General features: G+C 38.4%; 1 protein-coding gene across 2 annotated transcripts in view; it reads right to left on the bottom strand.

Annotated features, from left to right (window-relative positions):
- cep112 (centrosomal protein 112) overlaps positions 1-22,501 on the bottom strand; it is a 240,510-nt gene that overhangs the window by 134,203 nt on the left and 83,806 nt on the right. For both annotated transcript variants that reach the window (XM_056249958.1, XM_056249959.1), the window contains exons 17-18: positions 16,353-16,488; positions 6,393-6,500 (exon numbers count right to left, since the gene is read on the bottom strand). In XM_056249958.1, the coding sequence (XP_056105933.1) occupies positions 6,393-6,500; positions 16,353-16,488 (244 nt within the window). The remainder of the gene's footprint in view (positions 1-6,392; positions 6,501-16,352; positions 16,489-22,501) is intronic.

Genomic DNA, 22,501 nt, shown 5'->3' with positions numbered 1-22,501 from the left:
GCGATTGTGGTGTTCTGTTCTTGGGTGTAATAAGGAACACAGCAGTCATTTTAATGTTCCTAAATCCGAACCGCTGAAGACGCAGTGGCTGAGTTTGTTTTCGAAGGGAATATTCCCCACGAGCAACGTCAATGCTCTCATGTTTGCGCGAATCATTTCACACACCAGACTGCTTTACAAACGAGGGTCAGTATAAAGCTGGTTTTGCTAAGAAGCTGCTCATGAAAAAAGGATCAGTACCAGATATTCGTGTTCCTGCTGAACCTCCAGAAGAACTGAAGTGAGTGTAACGTTTTATTAAACTTTATATTAATATATTAATCTTTGCAAATCGCTAGCTGCACGCTTCACAATGAATGTGTCTAAGGCAGCGGTTTTCAATAGGTGAGGCGCGCCTCCCCAGGGGGGCGCCAAAGAGCGACAGGGGAGGCGCGACACGCGAAGAAAAATTAACTGTATGCAGCTCTTGAGCTCTATTAATATCGGCTGTGAGGAAAAAAAGATTTTTGGGGGGGAACTTGCATGCGGTTTAATATTTTCGAGTCAATTAATTTCACCTACCAATCATATGAGAGGAACGCAGCTCTAACACGTTACAAGCCTATCAGAAGCAGAGCAGGTCCAGGCAACACAGTATGATTGAGATACGTCAGCGTCGTCGGTGAAAGCATGGAGCGCGAGTTAAAAAAAAAATAAAAAATTGGAGCGCAAGTTCATGAAGCCTGGGGATGATGTCCTACCCACGGGCGTAATTTCCTATGCGGACAGGGGGGACATGTCCCCCTACACTTTTCAAAATCCCGTTTGTGTCGTTTGGAAAGAAAGAAATATCTGAGAGACCGTTTTGAGGCAAATAAATGGAAATTTTATAATTATATAGAGTTGACACTGCGTAAGAGAGACCAAGTGTGTCCGAGCATTAGTAAATTGGTCCATAGTAATATATAATTACTATATAAGAGAAGAGGCATGGTTCGTTCGAGCAAGTTCGATAAATGGACAATAATATGTTGTCCAAGCCGATTTACTGTGCATGCGTGGTACGCGCTCACCGAGCGGACCTCAGCAGACAGTAAATATACAAGTAGTGCGCGCCATAGACATAATAATTATGTCTATGGTGCGCGCCCGTGCTGTCCGCGGCTGTCCATGTACGCGTCCAAACTGGAGTATATTTTGTGCTTCACACACACACACACGACGCACAGAAAGACACGCGCCAGTATCGAGTTATCTTTCGCGCTTGAACGAAAAATAACACAGACATTTAGGCTATGCCAAAATGTCCGTTTTGTCGAGTATCTTCACAAGAATAGTCTTAAATGAGTTAAATACAATCTTAAATGAAAGTAAAGAGTAGTGAGAGAATGAGATGCGTGAGATCCTGTCAGCAGGTCTTAAAGTGACAGTAGCCACTAATTCTCTCTGTCAGTAAAGTTAACGAAAGAACAAAGAGAACATAGAAAATTACTCACTACTCTTGAGTAAGGAACGCTTGTAGCTTTAATAACGATTAATCTATATTTCATTTATGCAGTACGGACTGTTTTATAACCTTATTCAATTTCTGTATATTTCATACCTGTTAGACAGGAAAGGTACGGGCAAATATGACATTTATTATGGGTTTAAGTGAGAATTGTTTTAAGTTAACTTAAATGAAAAGTTGTTATATTTTTTGAAGCTTAAAGGGTAAGTTCGGTATTTTACAATTAAAGCCCTGTTTTAAGATCGTTTCTAAAGAAATCGAACGGTTAAGATTAAAGTTTGGACACATGCTGCTGTCCCGAGAATTTTAGGTTTATTTGGTAGCTCCCCCAACCTCTACAATGCTTTCATAGCATATGAAAGAATCATTCATAAAACGCATATAATAAAATACCGAACTTACCCTTTAATGTACGGAGCAAAAATAATTTTCATGGAGACATCATAGCTATATTAATATCAGTGATACTGGACCTTCATTCATAAAACGATGCCATTAACATACAGCCATAATACTTGAAAATAAATCCATTGAAGATAAGTCCGTCTGTGCGGTTTCTCTCCAATCGGCTTTGGCGCCGATTACACGTTAAGCATGTTTTGTTGACTTGTGGTTAGGCCTACTGACGTTCAGTGATTTTAAATTAGGCCTGCATGAAGTTGGAAATGATTTGCTGTTGCAAAGAATCGTTTATGAATGCACTTTAAAAAAAGTTGTGGAAATAAAATGTCTTCAAATACAATATTAACAAATATTTACATTTTATCTGTTTTTATTGAAACTCTTCATTGCCTGGAACACACAAAAGATGGCATTTACTGCAGAGGCGTGTGGGGGTTAGGGCAGGCGGACAGGATTTTGGGGAAGGTGGGGCTCGGCTGTCCTTACCTACTGTAAGGGGAGGCTCACATTCACCCAATTTGAAAACCCCTGGTCTAAGGTTTACACTCAGGGTACATTACGGCATGTTTTCTATGTATGACGTTCTCAATATAATTCATAATCCCACGTTTATACTGAACAACGCGTTATGGTTATTGTGTTATTGTGTTACAAACGGTGTACACACAGAACAGAGAGGCGGGGTGAGCAAAGCTCATTATCATGTAAAGTCATATGCACTGAAACGGCGTGCTGAAAACAGAGCTGTTTTTGACCAGGTAAAATAAGTGTTTTCTTACAATACTAATGAGAATTTTTAATTAAAGTATATTACAAACTTTTAATTTAGACCCTAAAGAATCATATTAGCTTGTACAAAAATGGCATTATATGACCCCTTTAAGTACTTTTAAAATAATACTATAACAAATATATTATTCATTGCTAGTTAATGAATTAACTAATGTTAATAAATAAGACCTTATTGTAAAGTATATATATATAAAAAATCAACATTTTTAAAGTATTTTTATATTTCTCCATCATTAATAATTGGCTGTATTACAGTTATTTTCCCTTAATAAAGGCGTTTAGTACCTGTCTTGTACCTTTGTCCGATTTTTACATATTTTTTTTGTTTCAAATCAAAGTTTGTAATGTTATGATTGACATAGTAGCTGGTTGGTTTGATTCATGGGTTATAGCAGTTCAACGAAGATTATTTTGTTCTCCCAATGGGAGAAATTAGTGTAAAAAATAATTCTAAAACCAGCGTCGCTGAAAACGTGAAATATTTTATTTTCCGACCACCCTCCAACCATGTGGCTCCATCCTGGTATTTCATCACTACATTTCTAGGTAATTATCAGTTTTTATGTGCATATACTTTACTTGAAGGGGTGTGCATAAGACTGACATAACACCTTCATAATCATGACATGACACATGTGATGAATATGAAGGAGGTTTTATGCATGTTTATGACAACTGTCATTAAGTGTCATTCGCTCAATTATGACATTTTTGATGCACATATGACATTGTTTGAGATTCTCTTTGTTATGACAACTTGACATTATCAAGACAACACAACCTCTCATAAATATGTCATAAACATGACATAGCAGATTAATTATCAAACTTAAGAAAGCACTTAGCTTTATGGGTTAACATTACATTAAACTGTCAGGTGGCTGGTTTTGACATTGGCTGTCATGAGGCATTATAACTGTGTCATGAATATTTTTCTTGACCTCAACTACAGTGGTACACATTGAATTTGTCATTAACATGTTATAATGGCCTCATGACAGCCAATGTCAAAACCAACCACATGACAGTTTAATGTAATGTTAACCCATAAAGCTAAGTGCTTTCTTGCATTAAAAATGTCATAATTGAGCGAATGACACTTAATGACAGTTGTCATAAACATGCATAAACCCTCCTTCATATTCATCACATGTGTCCTGTCAGTCTTATGAAGGTGTCATGTCAGTCTTACGCACACCCCTTCAAGTAAAGTGTTACCCATACATGTCACATTACACAAGTAAAACCAAGTTGACTACCACTTATCACTTGTTTTACAAACACTACAGTACAGGGAATAGTGTATAAGAGGTTACAACAAGCAAAACAATAAGTTTGATGATCTAGAACCGGATTTCATGATCACACCACAGGCGTTTGACCCGGCCTTACAAATGAAGGACTTTGAGTCAAAGGGGGATTGGATTCTGCTGGCGGATCGACTCTTTCACAACACAGAAAACAAAAAAGCAGCATATTGTCTGTCCTTTCTTTAGGATTTTAGTGTAGTTTCCTACAGAGTGTCTCGTCCCGCTCTGGTCATTCTCACCCACGATGAGAAATTCAGCAAGGAATTTATTTGTCTCGGTTTTAAATAACCTGAGAAAAAGGAAAAAGCAAAGAGCGCCCACAATGCATTGTGTGGGCAAGTTCACAAGTAATGAGCTGCCACAAGAGCAAGGTCAATAACGCTCCTCTTCAACAGTGGAACATTACGGTAGAAACAGTACGTGAGTTTAGTTTGTCAAAGTGGGATCAGTGAGTTACTGTACAAACAATCACTCTGACCTGGTGTCATTTTTGATATTCCAGACATAGATGAACAGTGTTTTCTTTAAAAGTATGTAGTACTTGTTATGCAGTTTTGATATAATTTTATTCCCTGGGACTAGTCACAACACTTACATATCGTTGCCCTATTGTTGACTTGATTGCTTCTATTGTTCTCCGCTTTGGATAATAGTGTCTGCTTAATGTGTCCCTGTGGTGTAAATCAAGCTTTTAGTGTTGTTTATGTGTCTATGTGGTGTTTTTAATGTGCTTTAAGACAAACCATGTGTAAATTCATAAGTCGACAGCATTGCTGAGTATTTTCTGCTTAAAACTGCAGTGAACCAAAGACAGTCTCAAACACAAAGTTTGAAATCGCTGGTGTTTCTGACGTCACACACGACCTTGTAACCAATCAGATCAACGTGTGATCGTCAACCAGTGGGTCTCTGAGCTGAGTGAGTGAGTGGAGGCGGGGCTCATTTGCATATTCTTAGCACCGCGCATACTAAATGAGGCAAGCGTGTCGAGTTACATTCAAGCTACGTTAAGGCATGAAGAAAACATTTTCATGGAAAAAACGTTTAAATATGTAATTTTGGTGATCAAAGATGAGTTTTACGGGATCAAATTATCGACTACAGGGGGACTTTATGAACAATAACTGTTTTTGCACCAGATGTTATCACATCTCGCACGAGGTACAGACTATTTGAGTGTTAGCAAACAGATATCCAAGTTCATATCTCACAATTTTGAGAAGAAAAATCAGAATTGCACGATATAAACTCGATATTCTGCCTTTTTTCCTCTCATATACACTGGTTATGTGATATAAACCGTTTATAAAGTCTGTATTGGGAGATATAAACTCACAATTGCGGGAACAAAGTCAGAATTGTGAGTGAAATTTTTTTTAAAATGTTACCTATGTAAAATGTTATAGGTTTAAATACTAATACATTATGCCCCCTATGAACTATGAATATTATGTAGATCTATTGTTTACATGGAATTCATGCTTTAATAGAAGTCTAATCATTGCAGGTTTCATCAGTCCAGTCTGTCGGTTTACTGGATAAACATCTGTGTTTAGCTTTGAAGAGCGTCTTCGACAACATACTTCTGTAAAAAATTATAAATATTTAGGTTAAAACTGCATCTGTCTAAGGGAAAAACCTGTGACTGACTTTATTATTGTTATTTTCACAGCTTTTAATGTACTCTTGTTATAAAAAAGAACTTTATTAACATTTATTTATCTTTAACAAGTAACCTTTTGGTACGGAGACCACAAAGAAAACATTTTTTTTTTGCTCAAAACTAACTGAAATTATTTTTTATTATTATTAATTTATAACTCTTGCACAGGAGAGACTTGTTTCCAAACAAAAAGGGGAAAAAATAAATGGCTATGAGCCAAAATGATCAGAAATTCCTGAATAAATCTGCAAAAATATAATATCGTGCATCCCTACTATATTATATTATAAATCAAATATCTATCTATATCTATTCTGCTTCTCAAATGATAATTTTAAATAAAATCCATTGTTTGGCAACAGAATTAGCTTCAATGCAATTATTCTGCAATATAATGTACTGCTAAATTGCAATACGATAAGATTGAGGTGAACACTATTCCACTATTCACTAAAAAGAAAGAAAGAAAGATAAACACATTCCTGTCAGTCAATAATTAATAAATAAAAGGTAGCATCTTATCAGTTGATTGGACTTTGATTACATGTTTAATCAGGTGGAACTGGAGACTGAATGCAGCGATATGATAAGGGGTTTTAAATTGTGGAAACAAACCTATATTTGACCCTTGCGACAGCCCGTCCAATCATTAGATTTGAATATGAACTGTAATAATGCGTGAGTCTGAGGGAATGATTAGTTGGTCACAGGTAATGTGATGTAAATGAGCTGAGACCTGCTGCTCGTATCTCCGCTGTAACTCCTCCATCTGCAAGCCGGACTCCTTACACTGGAGCTCTCGCAGAGACTTCGAGCGGATCAGATCACACTCCACTTTCTCCATCTGCAATCACAACACAGCCATATTTAGCAATATTACAGTATCTTTTACCTCACTGTACACAAAAACAATTATCAATTAGACATGCACCCTCGTAACGCGATTATAATGGGATTTTGGCCATATTGTGATTAAACTTTACCAATACTTCGATCTAACTAGTGCAACACTGATCGCTTTAAACTATGTGGCATACGCTGATTCTAATCACAATAAACACCGTAATCACAGTATTACACACGTGCTCGGACACACACGCTTCACACGACTCCATGAATGAACTATACGTGGCATAATAATGAAGAATGGCGGTAAATATAACCACACTTCATAGCGAATGTTACTGCAAATCGAAGAGTTTTGCTCGTGTCATGTGAACATGTTACTCCGATTAAGTCCTCACTCTGATTATTGTTAAAAAATAAACACTAAAAACATTATTGGTGCACGTAGTAACATGTCGATAATCTAATGAAGCGATATTGTAATAAGAACAGCACACAGATACTGAAATATATAATAGTTGATGGATAATTGATTGACACTTTATATAATGACTCTTGTACCTGTCCATCATGTGTCTATGTTTGTAAAAACACTGTAAAAATGCTACTCAAAACATGTTTATTGTTTACCTGTTTTATCACATACGCTGATAAACTGTAAATGATTTAACATCATATTATATTTGTATTTTTTTCTGCAAAATACTGGCAAACCTATGGTTATTTAGTGTTTATTTATAGCATTATGTTAGTGTTGTGTCCCCCTGAAGGTGTTGTGTGTGTGTGTGTGTGTGTGTGTGTGTGTGTATATTTACCACCTGTAATATCATGGTGGTTCTCAGTACAAAAACTGATTTTGGTTTTATAAGGATAGATAGGATACTTGATCAGCATAATGGATTAAATAAATCAGTAACACTTTACAATAAGGTTCATTAGATAATGTATTAACTAACAACGAGCAATACATTTGTTACAGAGTTTATTAATCTTTGTTAATGTTATTTAATACAAATCCAGCTGTTCATTGTTTGTCCATGTTAGTTCACAGTGCATTAACTAATGCTAACAGACACAACCTTTGATTTTAATAACGTATTAGTAAATGTTGAAATTAATATTAACTGAGATTAATAAATGCTGTAGAAGTATTGTTCATTCTTAGTTCATGTTAACTAATGAACCGTATTGTAAAGTGTTACCTATAACTCATTAAAAGATGCGCTTCACAGTTAGCATGTGTAAGTCAAGGCCATGTCCCGTTATCCAGAGCACTTTCCTTTCTGTGATGCCGTTACAAACAGATGAATGCAAATGGCCAGAGAGAAGAGAAAGAGAGGGGGAGTTGAAGACTTTGATGTGGGTTGAATCTTGGACACATGACGATCGCTGGAGACTCGGGGTGGAAAGAGAAAGGTGAATCAGAAACAACATCAGCAGAATGTGGGAGTCCAGAGAGAGCTTTAGGATCGCCCACAACTACATGACCATCACACACACACACACACACAGGGGAACTCTGCCCACATGACTTAATGCTCTCCTGGTTAAAGGTTCCTGTGGGAGCTCACGTCATTACTGATCGCACATAAACACACAGAACATATTCCTACTTACATATCTCTGACTCACAACCATCCATTGGCTAAACTCAGTGGTCCCTTCACCTTTTGGTGCGTGATGATCCTATTCTGTACACACACACTAATTGACAACCGCATTCTAAAACCAAATAAGCTGCGGTCAAGATTCAGGTCGTTACATCCGCATTTACCCAAATGCACCAAAATGAATAACCAAGTTTTTGGTGACTTATTTAATCATGCATCAGAGATGTACAGGTGAAACTCGAAAAATGAGAATATCGTGCAAAAGTTCATTTATTTCAGTAATTCAACTTAAAAGGTGAAACTAATATATTATATAGACTCATTACATGCAAAGTGAGATATTTCAAGCCTTTATTTGTTATAATTTTGATGATTATGGCTTACAGATTATGAAAACCCCAAATTCAAAATTACAATATTGTTAAAAGGTTTTCATAAGCTGTACGCCATAATCATCAACATTATAACACATAAAGGCTTGAAATATCTCACTTTGCATGTAATGAGTCTATATAATATATTAGTTTTGCATGTAGGGACCCTCATTATGTTACTGTGTTAGTGTGGGGCTATTTTGAGTCTTGTTAGTGGTATTAACTAGCGATTTCTTTTTACTTATTAAATGCCCCCATTTCTAGCGTTATACGCTAAACAGTTTTTAGAGATAAAACTCTTTACATTCGATTATCATGAAAACAAATCTCAGAGAACGGTTGACTAGGTACCAATGTTTTATTAGACCAAAGGTTCATTTTGCGCCGGAGTTCTCCTTTAATTGTTTAGTTGGTCTCGCGTCCCGTTGAATAACACGGGGAGGCGGGGTTTATGACCTATACTAGGACCGGTCACTGGGGGGCGATCGAGACGTTTTGGCTTCACTTTTGAGGGCTTGTGCGGCACTCTTGGTGTGAACGTGACCTTTTCATATATACCGGTAAATTACCGTAACAGATCATGTGTGAACGGGACCTTTTCAAATATACCAGTAAATTACCGTAATAGATCATGTGTGAACGGGACCTTTTCAAATATACCGGTAATTTCCGCCAAAGGGAAGTTGTAACATTACCAGTGAATCACCGTTATTTTAACTCGTAATGAAGATTACGTTATTTTGCACGTACGAGGTGAGTACGCGCTGTAAGAAGTGATTTGGGCCAATCAGAAGCTGTTGAAAGGGCAACGGCTCGGAGACATTCGTTAAATGAGGACGCAGATGATGCGTTTACTCAGTGCTGTTTACTAATGATGCCGAAACTAAAGCGCTCCTCCTCGTCCGGGCGGATGAAGAGATTGCCAATAACAGTTAACAGTTAAAATAACGAGCCTTCTTCGGGAACAAGGCTTCCGGTTCATGATCCTCACAGAGTTTACTGGTATTGTGTAACTGATGTGTGATGGTCTGTTACCGGTAAAGAGCCAGATCGCTGTTGCTTGTGTGAACAGAGCATTTCTGTATAAAGTCGTTCTGGCAATTTTACGGTAATTTACCGGGATTGCTGTGTGAAAGGGGCTAATTGCTCCGTTTACATGAACCCTTGGTTACACTTTATTTTAATGTGTCATTGTTACTAATTATATATACGACCCGAAATAATAATGAAATAAAAATTATGCCAAAGATCAAATCCAATGTAAAGCTTGTGACATATAAACGCGCACATCAATCCGATTGCTTTATTTAGCATGCATGTACAAATCATGTTGGGATTCAACCACATGACACAAAAGGTGTCGATGTAAACATAGCGATATGATCCAGAAATGCTGGCCACACTGTAGGATTCATCAAGTTTGCCCATGGGAACTCACGTTTCATGTCCACAGCCGTGAGCCAAAATGTTGCTATGGTTACCAATGTGTCAATCATTCAGTACGGTCACAGAACGAGAGTTTAGGGGATTCACTCTTGCATTTAAATGCGGTTTCCACTCTTAAAAACTTCAGAGTGTGTACATGGCCATTGTCTGATTCTTATACAAATACAAATAGCTGTGCTAGCTTTGTTGATGCTTCATTGGAGTCTGCTGCCAAACAAACTGAGGATAAACAACACTATGCAATGCATTTAACGTGTAGGATCCTGAGAAGCCCAACACAACGACACTGACTGATGGCGTGAGTTTGGGGTGAGATCTGTTAGGCCAACCAGTCTTTATATGTTCAATTTCCTAGGATTTCAGAGAGTTTTGAGGAATGCACACTTCAGCTTTATGTTTTAGCATTTAGATTTAGATATACAAAGACGGTGCACTCATGGGAGAAAGTGCAATGCACAACATGGCGGATTAATTCATTCCCACCATAGATAAGTAAGCCAATCGTCAATTGGTAAAGTCATCGCGTGACATGCGCATTGGCTGGTCCAGACTGAAATTTTTTGTTTTTTGAGCGTTTAGAAGCAAAATTGATGAAACAGTTGTTCCTTGGTGGTTTCAAATATGACATTTTACCATAAGCTTGAACAGCTTTGGAGATTTTGATGTTTCCCCATTCAGAGAGACAGAAGCTGAACTTGCATGACTGAAATAGCTGAGGTGTTTCAAAGATGGCCGCCGAGTGGAAATGACTTGCCTGAAAGGGGCTTTGAGTTTATCCTCTGTTTTTCTGCAGTAAGCATTTCATAAGAGTCCTGATGACAGGACTGTCTTTTTGAAGATGGACGCAGCCTCTATTTCTAAAGGATCATTAAAAAAAAAATTTGAAGAAAAGGTTTTTGAGGAAAACGTTCCAGGATGTTTCTCCATATAGTGACTTCAATGGGGTCCAACGGGTCGAAGGTCCAAATGTGAGTTTCAGTGCAGCTTCAAAGTCTCGACACGATCCCAGCCGAGGAATAAGAGTCTGATCTAGACAAACCATACGCCATTTTATACAAAATAAAGGTCGAAAGGTCACGCGTCGTGTTCCGGTTCAGAAATGGAGAGAAGGGTGAAAAACTCCATCTCATTTTCTCCTTCAACTTCAAAATCGCCCGACATCGTTGTATTATCTTTTATATATGTATTTGCTTTGCAAATGGCGTTTGACTCAGTCTTCGCACGTTTGCTTTGTAAACACTCGGTCGGTTCTTCCGCCTACGTCCCGCTTGACCTTTCAACCTGATTACGTAATGTGTGGCTCATCACAGCTAGTGCAAGACCAGCATTTGTGGTTAAAAAGTATATAAATGTTTCTTTTTTGTATAAACTGTCGGATGGTTTGTCTAGATCAGACTCTTATTCCTCGGCTGGGATCGTGTCGAGACTTTGAAGCTGCACTGAAACTCACATTTGGACCTTCGACCCGTTGGACCCCATTGAAGTCACTATATGGAGAAAAAATCCCTTCATTTCTTTTCGACTGAAGAAAGAAAGACATGAACATCTTGGATGACGTGGGGGCGAGTAAATGATAAGGACATTTTAATTCTGAAGTGAACTGCTCCTTTAAAAGTGTGTATAAGCACCATGACAGAACAGACGAGTTAAAACTCTAGTCAGTAACCTTCACACAATAAGCATTACACAATCATTATATCAATTGCTAAAGTGTTCCCTTACGAAAATTAACCATGGTTTTATTGTAGTAAAACCACGTTTTTTTTGGCGTATTGACTACGATTTGTATAACCATTGGTATAACCACAAAAAAAAAAAAAAAAAACATAGTTAAACTACTAAAACTTTGTTTTTGTAGCAAAACCATGGTTAATTTGTGGTCACCATGGAATAACTACAAGAACCATGTTATTTCTGTTGGTTTGTATCGTAGTAAAACCATGGTTAATTTCCGCAAGGAATCAACAGGACTAATTACTAAATCCTTAAATTACATAAATAACAATTTCATTTAGCCAATAAAATGTGATGCACTTCTGAGTGAAAGAGTACAACAGCAGGAAAGGCAGTCCACCAGAACTGAGTTTCCCAAAGCATCTTAAACTAGAAACAATGCCTTACGTTGCTTTTGGGAAACGCAGCCCAGGATTTGATTGGATCATGGATAATTGATTACGATTATTATTCATTTGAAGTGTGATGTGTTTTCTTTATAACAATGCGCACTCAGAAATCATTCATAACAAGTCCAGTAATATTTATTAAGAAAGTAAACCAAGTGAACTCTGATTTGATCATTTAGTTTTGAATGATGATCTGGAGGCTAATTGAGAGGCTTTTAGCAGCTAGGGAACAACAGCCTGAATGTTTGTTTGCGCACACATTGGACGCAGATGTGAACCGGTTGGCGCTCCAGCATCTGTGCTCAGGATCTGATGTGATGATGCTGAGACGAACTGCGCAGTTGTTATGATGGAAACGGTGAATGTACAAACACTCATATGTCGGGATGAGTAACAACTCCTGCTTGCTCATCTAATACCAGTGATTCAGACAGTGTAAACGCTTCTTAAGGCAGCTGAGGACGCCAGTGGAGGCCTCACAGTAGTTTATTTGGCCTTTTTGACACTATGAGCCCTATTTTAAGGATCTGAGCGCATGGTCTCAAGCACAGGGTCGCGTCCGAATCCACTTTTGCTAGTTTAACGCCGGGAAAAATGGTCGGCGCTCCCGGCGCATGGTCTAAAAGGGTCGTCCCTATTCTGTTAATGAGTAATGGGTGTGTTTTGTCTCTATTCTCTTAATGAGTAATGGGTGTGTTTTGTCTCTATTCTCTTAATGGGTAATGGGTGTGTTTAGTCTCTATTTTCTTAATGAGTAATGGGTGTGTTTTGTCTCTATTCTCTTAATGGGTAATGGGTGTGTTTAGTCTTTTTTTTCTTAATGGGTAGTGGGTGTGTTTTGGGCGTAACGTGCAATAAACCAATCAGAGTCTCATCTCCCATTCCCTTTAAAAGCCAGTTGCGCTCGTCCATGGCGGATTCGCTATTTACATGGAGGATTTACAAGCGGAAAAACTAAACGCTTCTCTAGCGAGGAAACCATTGACTTTAGACCAGGTTTCAGTTGGTCAATGTCTCAGTCTATTTCAGTTCCTCAGAATAGCAACGGTCCAACAATGCTCCTGAACACACACCTGGTTTTTAGACATGGGCGCAAATGCATTTGCTATTAAAACAACATGACGCAGGACATGAAAATGAAAACTGCGTCGGGCTGAAACTAGCGAAACACACTGCTTTGCACCGAGTGTGTGATAGGGCCCTTTAGGAGAGAGATTAGCGGACAATGTGAGCCAGATAAACCTGTACTGAGCATGAGCAGCACAGGTCCATGTACTGCTGGAGAACATGTGTTCACTATTAAGCCATGCTGGAAGCTTGTCACTGATGTGAACTGTCGTCTGAGAGATGCTCATATGGGGGAATGCAGTGATATCCTGAGAGACTGAGCGAGGGAGTGTGATTTATGATCCGGTCTGCAGTCCTGATCGCTCGCTGTCTGGAACAATCCACGGCCCAAATACATCCTGAGCTCAATTACACAGAGATATCAGAGAAAGAACGTCTCCGTCTGCCGCCACAACGCAGTCTGTTCTGGTCAAGAACGCACACTTAGACGGAAAGCGACAGTATGGCTGGATTGTAGGTTTCTAAAGTGGCAAAATGTGATGGTGTTTCATAACGAGACGACCCCTTGGAGAGTTCCCCAGACTATTAGTCAACAAGTGTTAGTGTCTACAGCAATCCTCGTAATGGATCCATGTGTGGCTTTGTTGTTCACTTAAAAAATGAAAAGAAAATATTTTGAAGTTTTCAACCAGGCAGTTATTGGACCCCATTGACTTCCATGGGAGGAGAAATGGAAGTCAATGGGGTCCAACAACTGTCTGGTTCAAAATATCGTCTTATTTGTTCGACAGAAAAAAAGAAACTAATACAGGTTTGAAACAACAAATGGAACAGAAATGCATCAAGGTACTTAAATACTCGTGATGTTGAAGCTGTTTTTACATGATGTCACAGTGTGGGAGAAGTCATATCTTTCATAAAACCTTCTAATCCATATTTATATTTTTGCTACTTGGAAACTCATAATTATGGCAATTCCAACAGGAATAGAGCATGCGATTGGATATCACTCAGAGACGTGCAAATATAACCCCATAGACTTAATACATAGATAATCAAATATGATGTTTGTTTACAACTATCTGTCTCATTTAAAACTGAATTTAGAGATAAACCGACGTGAATTTTTTTACATAAACACCAAATCTGAAAATATAGTTTATTTAATAATCAATTCATTATTTTATTGTTTTAATAATCAACACTGAAATAAAAACGTAGTTAAATACAAACACTTAAATTGCACATTTTTATGCGACCTTTTAATGATATAATTATGTTTCTATTCCAGTTCATCCAATTCGTAATTTCGTTAGATGGTGGCTATAATAAAACCTTGTTTTCAAGAAAGATCTATTCAAAAATATGTTAAATAATGAAGACATCATTAACAGGTTAAGTAAAAAATATAATGAATATGTAATATAGTGCATATATTTAGTATAATGCTCCTTTCTAGAGTTATTTATTCTATCTAACTAACAAGGAAGTTGTACTGTTTCTTCCAACGTACCTTCTGATGTTCATTCATGTGTGTTTGTGACTAGCTGTAAAGAGGAAGATCTCGGGATTTATGAATCAATATAAAGACATTGAAATATCAATATTGTCAACGTTATCCACGTGGTGTGCAGAAAAAAGATGCAAAACAATTTAATTTTTCATTCTTTTTTTCTTTTTTTCAAAATGTCTGATGCCATCAACTCAAATCATTGTAGATTATTGTAGCATCTTAGAAACATAACAAATGAGATTTAAGCTTATTGATTTCAATCTGATTGTGATTCTGCTCGGTAAACAGGCTGAGACTGTTTACATGACACCGTTTTCAACAAAAAACGTACATGTGTTTTGGCCGTTCGTTTACACGACGATGGCGTTTTGAGTGCTTTAAAAACGCAAACTTTTGAAAACGGGTTTCAAAGTGCAAGTTTTTGAAAACGGTCTCCGAGTAAACAACAAAATCGTTAATCTCTGAATACGGTGACGTCATGCACATGCGTATTACGTGTTTAAAGGCACAATATGTAGGTTTTTTTCGCCACAAGAGGGTGCAGTTTCCAACAATAACAAAGGCGTAGGTTGATGACGCAGTGATGAGCTGAATGATGGGACTTGCTGTCAAGATGATGGATCTAATAATGTTTATGGATGAGTGCAAACATTCATGTTTTTTAACATTACAGTGGTATGAAGCAGGTCGCGATTGCTAAAGGGACAGATATCACACGCGAGTCCCGCGAATATAAAGGAATAAGGATATTTAATTCTACCGAACTACCCGCAAGTGCTGGATTACTCACACAGGTCAGTTTATTAGACGAATTAAACTTGTGAGGTAACGCAGCGCTGCTTCACTTGCTCTAACGTTACACTATCACACTAAATGTGTGTTGAAAGTTATAATGTTATGCTACGTGTTAGTTCGTTTGCTATACGAAACTAGCAGTAAGCTAGTTCAACATTAGAATGAGTTGAGCTAAAGTTATATAACATTGATTTGTTTTATGCACATTTGCTCACCTGTCTAATAAAGCTGTCAAGTCGTGACTCGTGAAGCTCTGTCGAGTCCAAGTTAGTCGCGGACGCTAGCTCTCGGCATCTCAAAAACGCCACGCTGATGTTGATCCTCATTTTAGTTCTCCTTATTTGTCCCAAAGTCTGCTTGCCATGGTCTATGTTTGAAAGAAACAAGAACTGCGTGCCGCTAAACGTTACGCACTACGCAGTTGTCCACCTCTGTCGCCATGGTTACGTCATGGCTATGGCAGTACGAGTGGAAACCGAGGATAGCGCGGATATTGCGTCATTGACAGGCGACATTTTTTTCCGGGACGGCCACTTATTTAAAATTGGAATTTCTCTGAAATAAAAATCTTTGGAGATTTTTGGGATATTGTAAGTCCACAACTGCAGGAAATATATCACACTGTGCAAGTGATTTTTGGATGTTTTATTACAAAATTCGTACATATTGTACCTTTAACTATAGTGTTTCATCGCCATCTACTGGCCTGGCAGCAGAATACAGCGTTTTTAGCCGTTTTCGCGGATCCGTGTGAACGGGATCGCTTCTGTACGTGGAAAAACTCAAAGGAAAAACTTCTCCGTTCTAAGCATATCGTTGTCGTGTAAACGTACCTTAACATCTCTTTCATACACCTTGCATTTCTCCTCTTGGTGCGTGTGAGGAAGTGTAAACTGTAGTGTGTAAGTGCACTGGCCACACCTGTTGCTTCATGTCAGCGTAGGTCTTCTCTGAGCTGAGCTCCACTTGCTTCTTAAAGTTCTCCAGTGCCTTCTCAGCCTGATGGGCCTGATGTCTCTGACTGTCCCGAACACGAACCAGCTGCTCATCTTTATCCCTACGACACAAAACACACACAAACTGGGTCACCCCGTGACTGATACACACGCATATCCACGTGCCTGCTTTATTCTCAGAGAGAAAGGAGAGTGAAACTCATAACCGATACGGAAAACGCGTCACATAAAAGCATCACGTTGTGCTTTATACTTATTGTTTATCAGCTGATTGGGGAAGTGTTTTATGTTCACACAGAGAACTTCAGCGCACAAATGTGTGTCGACGCAAAACAAACAGCGTCTCAGACTCATGTCTGACAACAACGCTGACACACAACCGCCAAAAGAGCTGTCAGACTGCAACAAAGAGCTTGTCAACCTGCTTTCACTCTCTATATACGTGCATGTGTGAGGCACATCTCGCCCTCCGTTTAAAAGGGGGTAATTACCTTAAATTGAAAGAACAATTCAGCAGGGCCAGTGAAACTACATATTAGTTCTTCATCAAACAACACATCCAAAAAGCCACTGACAGAACAATATCAACGAGGAAACATGACATCAAACATTGTTTTTGTTACAACGCATATTTTGTTTAGGGATGCACGATATATCGGTACCATATCGGTCGATATTCGTTCATTTTTAATGTTATCGTTATCGGCCCGATAAGAAAATTTGGCCGATATATTTAAGCCGATTATAATTGTGTGTTTGAGACTTGGATTTTAATGGTGAGACTATGTTTTTGTAATCAGGCTCTCAAAAATGATATAAAAATTTGGATTTAGATTTACCGATATATCGGTTATCGGCTTTCAAATATTAAGAATTATCGGTATCGGACAAAATTTTCATATCGGTGCATCCCTAATTTTCTTAATAATGATTTATAGTAATAACTATAATAATAATAATTTTTACAAAGAATATTACAAATGCTCCACACACACACACACAAAACATACATATAAAAACACGCTCTCTAAATGAACATCATCAGATCATCCTCTATAACCCTTTAGTTATCGTCTCATTTAGCATACAAATAAAAAGCAGACATAACAATAAGAGGAAATTAAAAACAAAACAAATGCACAAAAAAAAAGTTGGGGACCTTTTTTCTTTTTCTATGGCCTCTTTTCTGTGTAATTTTGGTCTCTCTCATGTTTGACATCAAAAGATCTAGAAATTGTTTCTCCCTGACTGTTGTGTAGTCTGTAATTATTAATCTGTCTTGCAACATGAATGCCTTCAGGGCAGAGCAAACACAAAAGAGCCTTCTGCACATCTCTGATGTGGAGCAACCAGCAGACAAAAAAAAAAAAAACACTGGAAGAAAGAAAGAAAGAAGAAAACAGGCGTCTAAACAAGAAAGAAACAAGAAAAAGACGAAGCCACAAAAATAGCACTCTCTGAACATTCAGAGCTCCAGAGAGAAGAAAGAGCAGCTCGCTGAGAGGAAGAGAGGGTTAGTTAGTTGTTCCTTTCTGTGTCTATCGCTCTTTAAAGGTGTAGGTCCTGTTCATACCTTACAATAACACCAATCACATATTACATCAAACAAACGCCGCTAGTTTTCCATTGTTTTTCGATGCAAACACGTACTAGGCGGACGTCACTAACCTTTGCTGTTCTGTGTGACACGGCCCTTACTTTGTTTCTGAAACAACTTTACTTTTTGACGGACGTCGTCACCAAAGCCCTGTCGTCGTCTGAGAAGTGTCGTGAATCATCGTTAAGACTGACACTTGAGATTAAGTCCTACACTTCACTTAAATTACCACTGAGATGCTTGATAACTAACTTTTAAGCGCAGCTTTGAGCCAAGAATTGATTTACTATTAAAGGTGCAGTGTGTAATGTTTAGCGGCATCAAGTGGTGAGGCTGTGAACTGCACCCAACAGAAGTTACGGTGGCCGACAGGAAGTGATGTCGTCGTCTGAGACAGCAGAGAGTAGCCAGTTCAGTAATGAGCTTTCTTTACAAAGATAAATTAAGAAATTAGATTTACTTAATTATTCAGTAAAACGATATGTTATTGCGAATATTATTGCCACCTGTTCATCATTGTGTCAGTGTTTTATTCGCTGACTTTAACTCGCTTCTTTCCACGAAGAACAACATGGTGACGAAACGAGTTTGTCCGTTCAGGGCCACTGTAGAAACATGTGGATGTAAGGAGACCCGCGGTGTGTGTGTGAGAGAGAAATGCTCATTCTAAGCTAATAAAAACATAACGGTTCATTATGTAAGGTCTTTATACACCATCCAAAACATAGTTGTGTATATGAAATGGCATTTCTGTCAACAGATCCTCAAAATATTAAAAATGTACAGTGTAAAGGTTGATCTTCTGGGTTGTAGGTGTGCATTTGTGTGAGAAGCCTGACCGAGGGTGTGTGAGAAGAGCAGACAGTTCGTCACCATCCGTCACAGAAAGAAGTGAGATGAGAAGGAGGAATAAAGCAGCGCGGCAGGAACGGGGAACGCCAGCTCCGCAGAGGTTTGAGCTCGGGGAAGAAGAGTGGAAGACGAGCACGCTCAAATTAAAGATGTGCCGTCAAAACCAGAGGAAATCCTTCTCATCCTGCGCTCTTTAAGGGGATTTTTTGGGGGGGAAAAGCAGAAGGAAGAGACTTAAGGAAAGGGCGACAGTGCTTCCGCCTAGCCACAAGTCAGACAAGGAGGGTCAATTTTCCAAACCTCCTTAACCACAGGACGCCTCCAATGTGGAGAGCAGGACGCTCCGATGGGGAGCTCGTACTGTAAATAAGACTGGAGAAGATGCTGCTAATTCAAACGCTATGGCCACACAAACGCACCCATTCATTTTCATTCAGGCTGAGTTCAACCCGTCAGACGCCCGAGTCTCTGGAACCTGGGCTCGTGACCCATGAAGGACGCCACAAGAAACACGCTTTTGAGTGACTGCACAAAAAATAGAACACGCAATTCACGTAGATTTATGCTGACTCGGCGATAACAGAAGTATAATAATGAGCCATGCATGGGGAAGATCTGCTAAAACTAGAAAACATAAAAAACAAGCCTTTATATATATGTGTGTGTGTGTATATATATGTATATATGGATTATAAAATAACCAAACCTAAATTATCTTATTGGAAATTTTAAATATTAGACACAAAATTTGAAATAAAAGCTCCCAACAGAACTACTTAACATGATATGGACGTTTTAATACAATTAAAGCACTAATAAAGACTCCAAATTATCCAAAAGCACAAAATATCCTGTTGAAAATCCAGTTTGTCCAGCAGGATCTTTCCGACATTCTTGTTTGATCTCGTTGGGATCGTCCATCTATAAATTATGAAAGTAACTAGAGATATCACTGCTTAATTGTGTATTGGCGATAATAATAAGTGTAAGTGTAATTATACATTAAAGAACTGAGTAGTAATAATGAACTACATGTACTTGCTATAGGGTTAGGATGTTAGTTGCATGTAATTATGCACAATTTACAGTAATCACTATATTAACCACTATACATAGCACTGTAAAATAACAGTAATATTGTATATTTTCAATATATCACGGAGCATCTGCATGCGGGAAGTCGTAAGGCTAAAGAGCTTTACATACACATGTTAGACTCCCGCTTGGCCAACATCAGTCTCTCTGGACGTGGGCTATAAACACACTGGGAGAGACATATGGATTCCAGGTGGATTACACCTCTCCACACCAGTGCGAAGCCAAAGGCCGTCCACTCCATGAGCTCATCGTGAGGGAATGATAACACATCCAGGCCCAGATCAAAGCTGGGGCCCGAGAAAGAGGCAGCACATTAAAGCCAGAGAGAAAACTCAAAGCTGAAATCTTCAAAAAAGAGGAGCGCCTCATTGCTCTGTCCCCAGAGAGCCAGTCTCGCACTGGCACAAATACATGTGATTCAAGTGCATCAGAAATAGAGTTCACTGTCAGGAATTTGTCAAGTGTAGACAGCATCACTGATTATAATGGGTTTTATTTGCATTTGTCGCGTCGTGTCGCCCCGCTCATGTCTTTTCCTTCGTTTTTCAATGTAAACACACGCTAGATGGACGACATTAATGCAAGTACAGCACTAATAAAATGACAAATGATTCAACAGGACAAAATATCCTGTTGACAATCCAGTTTCTCCTGCAGGATCTGATTCTTATTCTCGTTTGATTCGTGTTAAACAACAAACTCTAGAGTGGGTAGTGCTGGGCGGTATACCGGTTCTTACCGAATACCGAATATTTTTGTGATATTAATATACCACAATATGTCGCTTTAACAGCGTTGGGAACGCGGCGTGACACTGTTTGAGAGGGTCTTTTCACTGTTGATGCACAGCTGTGTGTGTTACTAGCGTGACGTGAAGACGGATTGGTTAAACTATAATTGATAGCGGTCAAATTATATATCAGTGTTTCCAATACATTGGTTCACAATATCAACACAGCCTTTTGGAAAATCTATTTGTGGTTGGCGTTGACATCGTTGAATAAACATGAGCATCACACGTTTTAAAGTTAAAACGCGGCGTGGGTGTTTTTATATAAATGTATTTTTGAAGGGAACTGACTGTCTTTAGAAAAGTTTCGATGCTATTTTCATTTAATCTTTCCTGATAAAGCAGCGTTTACGAGCGCTGAGCTGTTTTGTGTACAGCCGTTACCGGGGAAACCACTTTGTGTTTAGCCGTTACCGGGGAAACCGCTTAGTGTTCAGCCGTTACAGCATTTATATTGATAGTAAATGTGTAGAAATGGATGTAACTAGTTGTACAATTACGATAGAATATGTAATGATTACATTTACAGCACCTGCATAAATCGAATAACAACTTAAAGCAAAAACACGGCTAATGCACATTCCTTACTCATTATTTTGCAGAAGTAGAGTTTTGAAGAAAAGGTACAGTTGAAAATACGACTTCCCAACTCGTAAATACGACATCCCGAGGAGGACTACAGCTGCAGAATACACTAGTATGCACACTAGACAAATCTTCTGTGTGCAACCAATACATGCATGGTCTACTACATTTGTCAAAATCTGTAGTATTCTACAAAGCATAATTATCCCACAATGCAATGCACTTGACTTGGTTTTCCCTTCTGCGACAGCTGCGTTCCGGCAATTAAAAACTCCAGTTATTTTCTCCAAATTGAGAAAATGATTTGTAACAATCACTTATAACCCCTTTAAAGAGTTCCAGCTAAAAAAGAATGAAAGAATAACCAGCTAAATGCGCAGTGAATAACTACATTACCCATGATGCCGAACAGAAATCTCCACTTAATCAGAGAGTTGTGGCAAGCAAGAGCATTCCCATGAAGCGCCGCAAACGACGTAATCAATACTTCAATATTTGCATTTTATTTGATATGCATATTTTTGCAGTAAATCTATTGTTTCTATAGATATAATCGACAACTTTCAATTAATAGGTTTCGGTTACGCTTTATTTTAAGGTGTCATTGTTACAGAGTAATTATATATAAGTACTGAGTAATATTAAGCAACTACATGTACTTACTATAGGGTTAGGGTTTGGTTGAGGGTTAGATGCATGTAAATATGCATAATTTACTGTTATTACTACGGTAAACACATGTAACAAGGACACTGTAAAATAAAGTGTTACCCAGTTTTCTATCATTTTTAATTTGCTTGTCACTCACAATGCATCATGGTTTTGTAGTTCTTTCCCTCGTAAAGAACTACAAAAGAACTGTGTTGTTTATTTTCTTCAAACACAAGTTTGTAGTGTCGTGACTTAAAGCTCATGGCTTTTAACGCTTTAATGAATTCTTCTTCTCTCAGACTGCCTGCATGCTGGCGAAATGATTCACTTCGACAGGCTTTGACGGGGAGAAAATATCTGGCACGCGTTTGTGAAATAAACTGCTAAAGGGTTTGTTTTAGTCTTTTAAATGTGGAATTGACCCAAATAGACATGCATTTGCTTATTTGACCCACATTTTTTGGGGTCATGATAGTGTTGATGTGCGATTGTTGCGACGGTGAGGACCACCAGGGGTGTGTGTTGCTGAATCAGTGTGTGT

This window comes from Rhinichthys klamathensis, unplaced genomic scaffold (assembly GCF_029890125.1).
Source record: "Rhinichthys klamathensis goyatoka isolate OS25496 unplaced genomic scaffold, OSU_Roscu_1.1 h1tg000065l_1, whole genome shotgun sequence".
NCBI classification, from domain to species: Eukaryota; Metazoa; Chordata; class Actinopteri; order Cypriniformes; family Leuciscidae; genus Rhinichthys; species Rhinichthys klamathensis.
The sequence above is the reverse complement of the archived record's forward strand: the minus strand, read 5'-3'. Positions and strand labels throughout refer to the sequence as shown.